Source organism: Telopea speciosissima, chromosome 11 (genome assembly GCF_018873765.1).
Source record: "Telopea speciosissima isolate NSW1024214 ecotype Mountain lineage chromosome 11, Tspe_v1, whole genome shotgun sequence".
NCBI lineage: Eukaryota > Viridiplantae > Streptophyta > Magnoliopsida > Proteales > Proteaceae > Telopea > Telopea speciosissima.
The window spans coordinates 47,608,313-47,622,336 of record NC_057926.1 but is presented as its reverse complement, the minus strand read 5'-3'; the positions used below and the strand labels follow the sequence as shown (position 1 = coordinate 47,622,336).

Genomic DNA, 14,024 nt, shown 5'->3' with positions numbered 1-14,024 from the left:
CCTAGTTTCATTAGGATAGTTTGTTTAATTCTAATTTTATTTCAGTTTAAGCAAATAAAGTTTCCTATTCATACTAGGATTTTATTTTCAGTCATTATAAATACAATGTAAGCCTTGGCCCTAGACACGATTTAGAAATTAGAATAAATTTGAGTTGCCTTGCTCATGAAGCTGTGTGAATCAGTCTTGGTGAGAAGCCAACAAAAGTGAGAAGCTGATCCTTGTGGGTGGGAAGCCTAAGCTATCTGACTTCTCTTCTATACTCCTCTGTTTTACTGTTAACAATACTATTATAATCACCCATCAAATAGTCCCACGAACCATAGATTTCAATCCCTGATTTAATCTGTTTTCATTCTCTTATTTAGGAGTTGCTATTGGTGATTCTTATATAAACTCAAATATTCCCTGATCTACAACCCTGCGGTACCCTGTTTTCAGTTCAAGTTTCAGCATCATGAAAAAAGGAAAACGATCCAGTTGACTCTATGCATTTCTTCTATAGAATTGTTTCTGTTCTTGATTCCACTTCTGGTGTCATTATGTTGGGGGTGGGAGTATATGACCCCTGGGTTGGAATATGAAACCATACAAAATCTAGGTTGGTGGTGGCACACGATTAAAAAGTTCAATGAGTAATTATTTCAGTTAGATCTGAGCACAACAAACTAGAAAATTTTTGGGATATTGTAATTTAATATTGGCTCATCAAATGCCTCTCCCCCCCCCCCCCCCCTTTTCCTGCTTATAAAAAGAACTCATCTACTGTGAAGGTATTGTTCATCTCAAGAAGAGGTTCCCTTTGTTTCCATGATGAACTTTATTTATATTTATGTTATGCAATGGCAAGCAAATATTGTTAGCCTCTTCTATGGAAACGGAAACCCCTCCTACCAGGAATTAATTTGCCTACATGAGCCATACAGTTTCTTACATCAATTGATGGGTGGCAGAGAACAGATTTTCAGGAGATAAATAAAAAAAATAATAAATCAGTGGAATTTAATCTGATTGAATTGATGAAGTTCTGAGAGTAAATTCTGTAGTGCAATCTGAAACCCTTAATCAGTTCACTAATCTAATTGTATAAAAAATAAAAACTGAACATGGTCATCAGTCTTTGCTAATACTTATATTTTCTTTTAGAATGCAATGATAGATCTGCACTACTAAGTCTCTACAGGATCTGATCTAGGACAACCTTTCTTAATCAGTGATGATTTCTTTTATAGAATTTTTTTTCCGGTTTTATCATAATTTCTTCTTGTGTAATAGGTATAATTTTCATAAATAGAAGAGTAAAGTCAGAAATTGTAAATATTGAACAATTTGTTCAGGTGGTAACCTCTATATTTCTTTCCAGGGAGATAGTATGGCTAGCATTGAACCAACAGCTGGAACTATCAATGATATTTGTGTATTCCTTGAGAGTGGCTTGATATTGTTGGCTTTAGACTGCAGCCAAATACCATCTTACTTCATACCCGCACTTGGACCTGCTCCAAAATGGTGTTCTTACCTTGAAAATTTAACGGTGAACTGTTTTCATGATCTCATTGTTTTATTCCTCATAAACTTAAATGCCTTATGCTCCGATTGTATAAGTTCTAGCGCTAATCTTGCCGATGTCTCTTACAGGAAGAACTGGAGGAAGGTGCTCAAACAACTATATATGATGATTTTAAATTTTTGACAAAAGAAGACCTTGAAAGATTAAACTTGACAAATTTGATTGGAACTAATCTTTTAAGAGCCTACATGCATGGCTACTTTATTGATTACCGGCTGTATAAAAAGGTAATGCTGACTTACTTATATTGAAGTTCCTTCCTTTTGGGCTGACTTTCTTATATTGAGGATCCTTCCTTCTCTAGTATGAGATGCTGGGAAGGTCTATTTTAGGAAATGAAACCTAATAAAACCTGTGCCAATTTAGTTCAAAACCAATTCATACCTTTGTAATTCTGAAATTTGATCCATGGAATCATCCTAAGCTATTACAGAATGATTCTTATGAAAAAATGGTTGCTGCAGTCTCCTCTGGACATGATATACATGCTCTGGAAGTAATCTCTTATAAATTTTAGTAAAATACATTATATATTATGCTTTAATAAAACATGAGATATTAAGGATTATCTTTTAGTGTGATAGTAAAACCCTGGGCTGCCTGTGTGATCACACACATTTAAGCAAGGGTTTCCACTTTGCATGTAAGATGCCGAAGATTAGGATCAATCCAAATCCTTACCTCCCAGGACCATATGAAAGTGGGTTTGGACCAGGTCACAGCCCTTTACTACTATATTAATTGATCTTCGGATTCCCTTCTCTGCATCTTAGTTGTTCAACACGTCCATTGTTGCAACACACTCTCTCCACCACTGCTACATCTGCCCTCTATCCCCTGCAACCCTTCCCCCCTTCCCTGATGGGAGCCCAAGCTACAAAGAAGATAAAAAGTGGTTCCTCTGATTTTGAGAGCTTCTGCAGATTGCAACAGCACTGAAAAAGCGGTATGCAACAAGATGCATAGAGGTTGGCGTCTGTGAAGTCTGAACTTTGAAAGTTGGGGGGTGGGGGGGGGGGGGGAGGTTGGGAAGATCAAAGGAAAAAAACAAAATGAAAACTGGTCCTTAACATTTTTTTAAGTGACTAATAAGTACTGATTGAATAATTTGATACAAGAGAGAGAAGAGTGAAATGTGGACAAGTAGAAGGGGTTGGAAGGACTTTGGAGATCAGGAGAGGAAATTGTAAATGTTCAGGCCTTGATATAATATTGGTCTATCATTCAGGAAGGGAGAACCGATGATTGAACAGGGAAATGAAAAGGGAAAGACAGACATGGAGAGAAGGTGGTTTTATTCCCTCGGAATGGTATCATCTGAATATCTACTATGATAATCCGAAGTTTAAGTGATGAGGACATCACTCAAGGATTTATGCAGCCACATATCACTTCATTATGGATAAATTACCAGCATTATGTGTAGTTCTTTTTATTATTCTGTTGTATTTTTACTTGGGGCCAGAATTGTTGTGTACTAATGTTGTAAGGGAGTTATTGCTGGAGAAGTAGTTATTAGAGAGTAGTTATTGCTGGAAAAGTAGTTATTAGGTTCATTTTTTTCTTTTTGGGGTTTAAAAAGACTATTTAGAGATGGAAGATGAGCAAACAAGCAAGGAAGGAATGAAAGCATGAGTGATTCTATGCAATTCAAGATGGTGTGAAGGCAAGATGGAGTGACTCCAAGATGGTGTGAAGCCAAGATGATCTTCTTCTTTCTTCTCTACCTTCTTCTTCTATCCACTCCTCTCTTTCAAACTCTATACCTACAGCAAACTATCCCTATTTCATTGTCATATTTCTCCCAACCCCATTTTCATTTCTTAAGTCCCTTCCATTATTTCTTTCAACTACAGCAGCTTGTAAACCCCAATAAATCATACTTGTTTGGCTGGAATAGGACTGATTGTGATGAAAGATGTGGTTTCCCAAACTTGTCCTACATCATTAAGGTTACGCAGTGATCTTTTCCATTTAAAGAGGGGAAATAAATAATAACAGTTGGGCACCTTGGTCGCCTAGGCGGGTGCCTTGTTGTATAAGCGCTTAGTCACCCCTCCACCGCTTGACAACTATGGCAGCATTCTTTGCAGTGGCAAGCGGGGGAAAGGGAAGGGGAGAAAGAGAGAGGGTGCAGCGGAAGCGAATATTGTGCAGAAGAGTGTTGGCCTCCTCAGTTGAGGCATCGATCAATCGAAGCTCATTTATTTCCTGCCATTTTTCGATCTGTTCCTTGTGTATTCTACAGTCAGAAGAAAATTTTTGAAGAATGTAAAATCTCCAAGACTCGAACCTCCGAACGAGCGACACCAATTGTTTCTCTGTTAAACTCCTTGGCTTATAATTTCTTTTAGGTTTTTCTTTCTTCCTTTTCTATGGGGGCGGTGGGGTGGGGGAGGGAAGGGGGTGTTCATACTGATAATGGAAGACACTAAGAGGGGGGGGGGGGGGAGAAGATGCAGGGCACTGTTGGTGGGTTAGAGAGAGAGAGAGAGATTATACTCGAGTTGAAATAAATAGACAAATTTATGAGGCATAAAATATTTCCAAATAGGCGAATGTATCAGGGATGATTATACTCGAGTTGAATGAGATATAGAAGCCTGATAATTTCAAATTTGAAAATGTGTAGTGCCATAACTCAAGTTGCTTTTTATTTGAGAATTCCTTTCTATGCTAAAACATTCTGCAAACCTTGCCAAACACATTTTACTTATGATTGAAAAATAGTAATAGTTGTTTTGTCCAAGATAATGATGCTTTTGTGAGGTTTCAGGTGTTTACTTAGTAGACATGGAAGCAAGGGAGTAGATGTTTGTTGCTATGTGTTGACTTGCATAATTGGATGTGAAATTTGCTGCTACTTTTGTGGGCGAACTCACTTTCAACTTCTTAAATTTTTTTTTTTTCTCCAAAAGGGGTTTCTTAGGTCAGCAGCCAAGGAAATGCTTTCTTGACAGGCACCTATATCTTCCTCACATTGTAGCTTTGTTGGTGCTCAAATTTTGAGGACATGCCCTGGCTCGAATGTAGTCTCTTGACGCACCCTGTTCATGTGCTAAGTTTTTAGCCCAGATGCATTTTTGCATGGCTGAATAAAGCATTATAAAAGGTTGAAAAATCAATAGAAACCATTATGATGGCTGAAAATACAAGGAAAAAATCCAATACATGGTAGACGATATTCCTGAAAGTATCTATTTATCCAATGTTTAGATGGACAGATAAGTCCTCACATGGCTGTAACAACGGCTGGTTAAGCCATTATGGAATAGCTTCTGACTGGTGCTCTAGGATACATCTTTTCTTACTGATATCATTCTTTATGATAGTCATGATTTAGTGTTGCTGCTCAATATCATGTTTCTGTTTGTACCTTTGCAGGCGAAATCCTTGTCAGATCCATTAGCGTATGATGCTTATATAGAGCAGCGGAAACAAGAGAAACTGGACGTTGAACGTGCATCTAGAATTACGGTCAGATTTTTCGATTTCAAATTCCTTTGATCATCCCATCTTGTCTGCCTGAACTTCTTTAGTTCAATTCCCTCTTTGATGGGAAATTCTGGATAATTTATTCACTAGCTAGGTTCAAATCTGGAATTTTTACGTGCATTATTGCAAAACTTTTGCTTGTGGAGCATATTCATGCTCCTTTCTATTTGCATGCATTTGCAGATTCATCATTCATTGGAAATTATTACCTCGTGGCTTGTAGAGATATAATATATATTGTAAAGCATCCTGCATTTCCTAACATCATAAAAAATTGTTTGGATTTCAAAATCATCTATTGAAAATTTAAAACTTGTTTTCTTCGTCGTCCCCTCTCTCTCTCAAGGAAAGAGTAGTACACCTTAACTAGTTTACAAGAAAACTGTGTACTCTGTAATTGCATCTTGGTTATCACTAAGATATGAAGGTTTTGTCACTCGGATGCTTGCAGTAATGGCATTGGTATTTAAAATAATTTGGAGAATAACCCCTCATCGGTGGTATTGGGAAACTCTTTTATCTTCATGCAAGAACCAAAAACATTTATTTTTGGCTGAACGAATCTCATGTTTCTATCTTTCTATAGATCAAGAGGAAATTACCTAAAGTAAACCGCGCCTTTGCTGCTCGTCTTCTTGAAAATGAAGAAGCTGAAGGTGAAGTAAGAGATGTTGATGCTGGAAACACAAAGAAAACGTCAAAGAAAAAGAAGGGATTAAGCAGTGAAGTGCTGAAGGATGAGCGTTTTTCGGCAATGTTTGAAAATAAGGTACAATCGTGTGATTACTTTATTACCTTATATTGATCATCCCCATTCCCCTGCCCTCCTTTTAATCATTCACTGGTTATGTCTATGCAGATCATGTATTTAATCTTGTGTTTTTTTCTTCTTATGTCTTATGTCTATTAATTATGGTATGTATAGATGTGTTGACACATAATAAATGTAAGTTCCTAATCTGCTGATGATTAATGATCATTCACCTTTCATTTTGGAAATTAGCAGTTATCAATTTGTGTATGGCAGATAGGAGAAGAGAATGAAGGAAACCTAATTTATTCAGTATTCTCTCTTCGTGAATGCTTGCTCACACACATACAGAACATTGATAATTACCGTTTAACATGATGCCATTGTAATTATGGGAATCGCTGCTCACTTATGAACATGGTTGTATTGTCATTACCCATTATTTTCCCGCCTACTTCGTAGCAGCCTGCTTGTGAACTGCCCACACACACACGCACACACACACACACCGTTTAACATGATGCCATTTGTGATTATGGGCCCCCTATTTTGTAGCAGCCTGCTCCGTTTAACATGATGCACACACACACACACATCGTTTAACGAGATGCCATTTGTAATTATGGGAAACGCTGCCCACTTATGAATATGGTTGTATTGTCATTACTCATTATCCCCCCCCCCCCCCCTATACTTTGTAGCAGCCTGCTCTGTTTACACACACACACACACACACCCTGTTTAACATGATGCCATTTGTTATTATGGGCCCCCTATTTTGTAGCAGCTTGCTCCATTTAACATGATGCACACACACACACATCGTTTAACGTGATGCCATTTGTAATTATGGGAAATGCTGCTCACTTATGAACATGGTTGTATTGTCATTACTCATTATCCCCCCCCCCTACTTTGTAGCAGCCTGCTCCGTTTACACACACACACACACACACACCCCGTTTAACATGATGCCATTTGTTATTATGGGCCCCCTATTTTGTAGCAGCCTGCTCCGTTTAACATGATGCACACACACTCACATCGTTTAACGTGATGCCATTTGTAATTATGGGAAACGCTGCTCACTTATGAACATGGTTGTATTGTCATTACTCATTATCCCCCCCTACTTTGTAGCAGCCTGCTCCGTTTACACACACACACACTGTTTAATGTGATGCCATTTGTAATTATGGAATCGCTGCTTACTTGTGAACATGGTTGTATTGTCATTACTCATTATCCCCCCCTACTTTGTAGCAGCCTGCTTGTGAATTGTAATAATATCATTATTTTGTTCCTTACATGATGAAACATTTTTTGGTTTCACATCCAGGACTTTGAAGTTGATGAGTTCTCCCATGAATATATATCTTTACATCCTATGCCTTCCACCAAGAAGCAGCCCTCATTGATTGAGGAACATTTTGAGCCAGTTCTGGGAGAAGAGCAGGGTATAAATGATTCGGATGCCTCAGCAGGGCCTGAGTCATCAGAAGATGAGTTCAATGAAGACAGAAGTAAAGTTAAAAAGAAGACATCAAGGGTTCCAAGGTGAGGTGTTTTAACTGCATAATATAGCCAGGTTCGATAAATGAATAGTTTTGGGCTAGCCTTGAATATCTTATTTAAAACTTGTCATCTCAAGAGCAGTCTTGTCTCAATAGTTATTTGATTTAATCAGATTAATTGCATAACCTTACAGTATTATAGTGGGGGTTAACTTGGGTTCAGCTGTTTTGACCTTGATTGGGTCAATCCCAATTCTTTCCTGGGCAATGCTGACTTTTTTAACCAGATCACGGGGTTACGAGTGAACTATTTGGTTCATCACAGCCTGGCCCCCAATAGAGCCTTAACATTTGTGTGTATGTATGTGTGTGTGTATATATATATATATATTTTGCATGTATGTTATACATTTTTTTGTATGATATGATAATGATAATTATATGCATCTGGTGTAGATTTTTCATATCCTTTATTGATTTGGTACAACCTATATAAGATTATATGATTGCAACAAAAAGAAAAAGGAGAGAAACAGTATGGATGATAAAGTATCTTGTTTAGAATTTTTAGCTTCAACACATATTTATAAATTGCATCAACCAGACTGACCAACCTAACCCAGCCCAAGTTACACTACACAAATTTACGTTGATTTATGTTTATTGTTTTGTTTTTTGATGAACATGCTTATATTATATATTATGCTTTGTTTATTATATGTTGGTTTTTCTCATATTAAGTCATAGCTAGTATAATTTTTATCATATTGCATTGATATAGCTTCTGTGTTGCATATAAGTAAAATCATATAAAATTATCATTGGTATATTACACACAATCATATACTGCATGCCTAGGGTGATTAGGCAACGTCTAGCTGGGCATCTTGTCGCCTATTTGCCCCAACAATGCCTTTGGGTCGCCTAGTCGCCGTGAGGCCCGTGACAACTATGTGCAGTTCTACTTCAGGGCAAGGGTATACTGAGACCGACTCTAAAATAAATGAATAGTAGGAAGCAATGATTAACAGTGGAGTAGTAGATACAAATGAATTGTTACCAACATGAATTTAAATAGAGTTCATTGGCATAACAAGATTTACATAGGCTAGCCTGTTTAGTTGGGATAAGGATTATTATGTTGAGTTGATAAAGACAGTGCTTTAATATATTTCCAAGTCATAGTTTTTGTTGTGTCATAGAGTGTGAATATTACAATGGTTCTCCTGTGAATGCTAAATTGCCAATTTAAAATCTAAACATTTCAAGGTTGATCTGGAAATTTTATCTTAAGAATATTAAGGGTACTTCAGTGTATGACTGGGAAATTTTATCATCAGATGCAAAAACAGCTAGCTACTCTCTTATTAATGACGTTCTATAAATCCTCCCTGCAGGCTGTATGAAGTGAAGGATGAGCGACATGCAGAAGCCTTTTGGAATGACGTGTCACTTGCAAAGGAGGATGCTCTTCCTTTGGGAGAAAGGGTAGAAGCTTTGCAAGACCAGCAAGTTTCTGGTGTCCCCAATAATGTAAAGCTTGGACCTGGTGGGTCACGAGAGATCTCGTTTATTTCCAGAAACTCCGCCAGATATAAGGAGGACAGGGAAGAGGAACGAGAAGGAAAGAGAAGAGGAATCCAATCCTTAGGCCTGAAACCTGATAGATTAGATTTTCGAGGACGAGGACGAGGACGAGGTCGAGGTAGAGGTCAAGGACGTGGTGGCGGAGGGAGAGGAGGCAGCCGTGGTGGTGGAGGGAGAGGAGGCAGCCGTGGGAGGAGTCGAGGAAGAGGCAGAAGGTGAATCCAATATGAATTCACATTTGGGTTCGTCATCATCTTCCATCATGCCTTGGCTCGCCTGTGCATCTTTCAGTAATGATGCAGAATCAAAAAGAATATCAGTAATAGTTTCTGCCAGTAACACCATGCTTTCTCAACTAGTGTCTTTGATCGTTTTTCTACTGATCAGCATCATACGGGTGGTGTTTTTTCGTGTGTGGGTTTTAGAATACTGAGCTGTCGTATTTGTGATTTTTGTAGTGATGTATTTTGTGCTGCTCAGGTATTTATTGTTAATTATTCCAGGCAGCTCTGTATTTTGTGCTGCTTACGTATTTATTGTTTAGTATTCCAGGCAGCTCCTCTAGCCGTTTTTTTAAAAAAATTTGTTCATGTTTTTGCAGAGTATTTGGTAAAAATGCATTTGGTTACATGAGTGTTCTGAATTCGAAAAGAAACAGAAATGTGTTTGCAGAGCAAAATAATAGAACCACTAACATTAATTAATGCCTTGAAACTCCCACCCTCTCACATACATGGTTTACATGACCGTGTATGAAAACTTTCCCCATAAAAAAATGAAATTGTTTGGTAAACATTAGACAAAGTAGAGTATGGGATGAGAAACCATTTGGTAACAACTTAGTTATAAATAATTTTTGGGAGTGGTTTGGGTATGCTGCCAGCTTTGGGTAAGCTAACAGAATACATAAATCAAGGGGTTGGACACAAGAAGGCAAGAGGTTTTTTTTCCAAAATGAGAGCAGAGAGGATACACATATTGGGCACCCTAGCTGCCTGTCCAACATTTTCCCATAATCTTTATAACATTTTTGAAGGAGTAGATTCCAAGAGAGATTAACAGTGTGGCTGACTCTCCTGCCCGAAAAGCCTTCTCTAGCGTGTGAGATAATTTGGCCATCTTTCTCTCTTTGGATTTCGGATTTATATAACTCAGACTCCTTGCGTTGGAGATGCTTCATTAAATAAGTTCATCTTTCACAAAAAGAAAAAAAATAGTTGCCCAAAGCTCATATATAGTTTAAGTTCCATCTTCCATGACTAACGCAAGCAAATCCTCCACAAGAATCATTATCACCTCCAATTCCTGCCCGCTCCAATTCCCTCCAATTCCTCATGTAGGAGCGAAAATGACCACTTTACCCCTTGCCCGAACACATTGCCCAAGGTGGCGTAGGGTGGTCATTTTTGCTCCTATGTGAGGAATTTGAGGGAATTGAAGCGGACAGTGAATTGGAGGAGGTAAAAATTCTCCTCCACCAATATCCATTTATTGTATTTCTTTTGTTGGGAAAATTACATGGCAGCCCCTTGAGTTTTGCTTTAAATACACGAACACCCCTAGTGTTTCCAAAACCTACACGAACTTTCCTTATGTTTCTAAAATTTGTAACACATTAGTCCACTCCATCACACTCAGTAACGCATCTCGTTAGTTGCTAACATGGTCTATTTCCCAAAATTAGCCAAAGTACCCTTAACATGATGTAAATTTACCAAAGTACCCATGACCTCAAAACAAATTGAGGATGAATTGTTAGGGCTTGGGTTTCACTCTTTGCTTCTCTTCTTCTCTCGATGTATCGCCATTCCACCAGCAACTATGAACCATTCAACATGAGTTTCTGCTTCTCTTGACGGCGACCATATGACCCAAATGGGGGTGAAATGTTACGGCTTGGGTTTCACTCTTTTGCTTCTCTGCTTCTCTCATAGCATGCATGTTGCTTTTTCTCTTCTTCCTAAGTTCTAGTCCTGGTCAGCCTTTGAAATCCCCAAAAGACGGGCCTAATCAGATCAAGGGTTCAGCCTGCAGTTACTAATCATTTAAATTGAAATAGGAACTAAAAATAGGGTATACCATTAGTTCTAGAAATCTAGGAATAATGGAGTTTATAATAGCAAGGTTTGTTCTCTAGTAACTGTAGACTAGTCTGAGGACTTAAACTTAATAAATCAGAGTATAAAATTTGCAACAAAAAGAGTCAATCGATGGTTGGAAGTAACAGTACTTGAACTTGAAAACTTTGGACCATGATGTTAAGAAACGATGTTTAGAAGTGACGATTTGTAGAAGAAATACGAAAAAACAGAGAAGAACAAAACACAAACACACACACAACACAAAGGATTTATGTAGTTCACCCCCAAGATGGGAAGCTACATCCAAGACCGAGCAACAGAATGAATTTCACTATCTCAGAAATGTTACAAACCCTCAACATGCTGCTCTCCCCAAGAAAAGAATAATATATAGAAAAGCCCTAACCTAGAAAGTACAGAAATGCTCCTAGAGCCCAAAAAATACCAGCCGATCAGGGTTGGACCAGAACTAAACATATGTCGAAATATATATCGTTTGGTAGGTCTTGACGAGCTCTACATGACCCCCAGCCAATGGCAGTGACGTTCACACTTTTTAGGCCATCCGGGCTCGTTTCAAGGCCGAAACGGCCCTTTGAAGATGCTCTGAACTATTTTCTAGACCGAAATCAAGCTTCACCAATAATACATGAGTTGCAGAGCTGAGGTTTGAAAATCATATGAGCGTTTCTGTTTTTCCCAATGAGAAATGAGCGTTATTGTTTAAGAGTTAAGAACCAAAGTTCAAAATGGTTAAAAAAAAAACTCTACGTTTTCCTGCACGCCTAGGCACAAATCAATGCCTTTGGCCTACTGTTTTGATTCTCTTAGAGAGAAGGGATCGGCTTCCTCAACATACTTACTATGGAGCTCGATTGAGTCACAGATACAAAACTATGTAGCTCAGTTGAGTCGCAGATATGCTCAATTGAGTTGCAGGTACCAATATCGGTTGAAAACGATGAGATTATAGGAATTTTTGCTTTGGAGCTGCAAGCATGAAGATCGGTCGAGCTTGGAAGTTGTAGGAAGTTAGGTGGGGTTGGAGAAGATGAACCAACAGGGTCTGGTTTTAAGGAGAAAGGGTTTGTTTTTCGCTAAAGGGAAATGGGTAACTTAGTAATTTATGATTTTTTTTCCATATTTAATGAAAGGTTAAAATGGTAATTTATGATTTTCCATTAACATCGTTAATCAAAATGGGTTAAAATGTTAGACAGTAGGTTTTTGGAAACACACGGGATTTTCGTGTATTTAAAGCAAAACTCAGGGGGTTTCTATGTAATTTGCCCTTCTTTTTTTGCCCCTTTCTCTTTGTGTCCTTCCTCAAACGATTAATGGTTAAAGCCACTACTGGTAGTACTGCACACCCTAGGAATATAGATGTAAAATTATTTTCTGCAATTCTCTGCCTTTCATAGTTCCTTAGTGCCTCTAATAAGAGGGGGGTGTACCCCACCTGGGCAGTTTGTTCGGGTAAGGGTAAGATGATCATTTTTGCTCTCTATGAAAGAAATTGCAGGAACTGTACCAGGCAAGAAACTACAGGGGATAAAGATCTTATATAGATCCTCTATATAGCATCTGGTCTAAGATCAAAATGGTGCCCTGAAACAGAGAGTCCACGGCAGCTCCGACCATCGTGGACCATCATTCATTTATGAATTAAATTAAAAAAAAAAAAGAATTCTTCAAATTCAATTTTTTTTCAAGAAGTCACCAAATTCTGGCTTGCACCAACATCGTTCAAGGTAATTGAGAACAATTTCTAGTCATGCAACAATTTTTTTTCAGGAAAACCCCACTGAAAATTATACATTATTTCTTCTTTTTCTATCGAATGGAATATAGCTACTAACGTTTAGGGATATAAATTGGTTGGTCTGGGCGGGTTGTGATTAAGCCTAATTGGTCCTTCTACTTTAGGATCTTACACTATGATTGACCCATTTAAATAATCGTCCTCATAGGCTAGGCATGGTCCTATTTATAAACGGTCGGTTGGATATCGGTCTATAATCGAGCTTGTATCTAAACGTGTTATAAACGGGTTAAACGTGCCTATAAACGAGTTGATACTAAATGGACTACAATCGGGCTATGCAAGTTTGGTCCATATAGCATCTAATGAGATTTAATTCTTTGTGATGAAAAAAGAACTTACTTGAGAGACTTTTCCTCACTGGGCTAATGGACATCTATAAGTAAATCTCAATTTTATTTGGAGCTGTATGGCCCTTAGTCTCAATGGACATACATCTGACGATATTTTCAAAAGATATAAATTGCCTTGATTATGTGTTACATTTATTTTTTGCCCATCAACTTCATAGTGCAATAATATATAATTATCAATTCTATGGTCTTACTCGGCCCATAATCCTTTATTTATAGCTTACGTAATGCAAGAAAATAAATTAATCAAGGAAATTGAGAAAGGATATATTTAAGATAAAATAGGAAACTTATGGGGTAATAGTGGTAAAACAAACGGTCCATAAATGAGCTTAAATGTGTCGGGCTCAGTTGGGCGCTCATCAGTCCATCCTCTTGCACCGTAAGCAACATGTTTAACTAACGTGACAGGCCTTAGTCTGACACATTTAGTTAACGGGTTGGGCCTGTTTCGAACTTTCATTGATCGGGACAGATTGGTCATACCGGCATGTGGGTTTAGAATAGACACCCCTACCTACATTCCACGAAATTATGCACCACAAATACAAGCTAATGAACAAATCTTTGATCCCATAGAAAAATCAAAAAAGAAAACAATGTTTATCCCTTCAAATAAAAAAGTTATGTACACAAGACAACATAACTACATAGATTTATTTGATCGAATATTTTCTATAGTAATTGGGCCATAATGTAGATGACATTGCATAGTTCATCTGATTCTCAAAATACGGTTTTTTTTTAGGTCAAAAGATTTTGGAAAATAGCTTTATTGCTGATAATTTCTCCCTTCTTTTTTGTAACCAATATGTTCTCCCCAACTATATATGCCTTAATTTTTCCCCTAA

The 14,024-nt window shown here is 37.8% G+C and overlaps 1 protein-coding gene across 2 annotated transcripts in view; it reads left to right on the top strand.

Moving 5' to 3' along the window:
• The window catches only part of LOC122645996 (nucleolar protein 10), a 37,984-nt gene extending 28,669 nt beyond the window's left edge, over positions 1 to 9,315 (top strand). The window contains exons 11-17 of one of the 2 annotated variants that reach the window (XM_043839449.1): positions 1,364 to 1,534; positions 1,639 to 1,797; positions 4,955 to 5,047; positions 5,652 to 5,834; positions 7,156 to 7,373; positions 8,728 to 9,024; positions 9,078 to 9,315. In XM_043839449.1, the coding sequence (XP_043695384.1) occupies positions 1,364 to 1,534; positions 1,639 to 1,797; positions 4,955 to 5,047; positions 5,652 to 5,834; positions 7,156 to 7,373; positions 8,728 to 9,024; positions 9,078 to 9,147 (1,191 nt within the window). In that variant the 3' untranslated portion in view covers positions 9,148 to 9,315. Of the gene's footprint in view, positions 1 to 1,363; positions 1,535 to 1,638; positions 1,798 to 4,954; positions 5,048 to 5,651; positions 5,835 to 7,155; positions 7,374 to 8,727 lie in introns of both variants that reach the window. The other variant, XM_043839448.1, reaches the window with a different exon arrangement.
• The last annotated feature ends 4,709 nt before the right edge of the window (positions 9,316 to 14,024 follow it).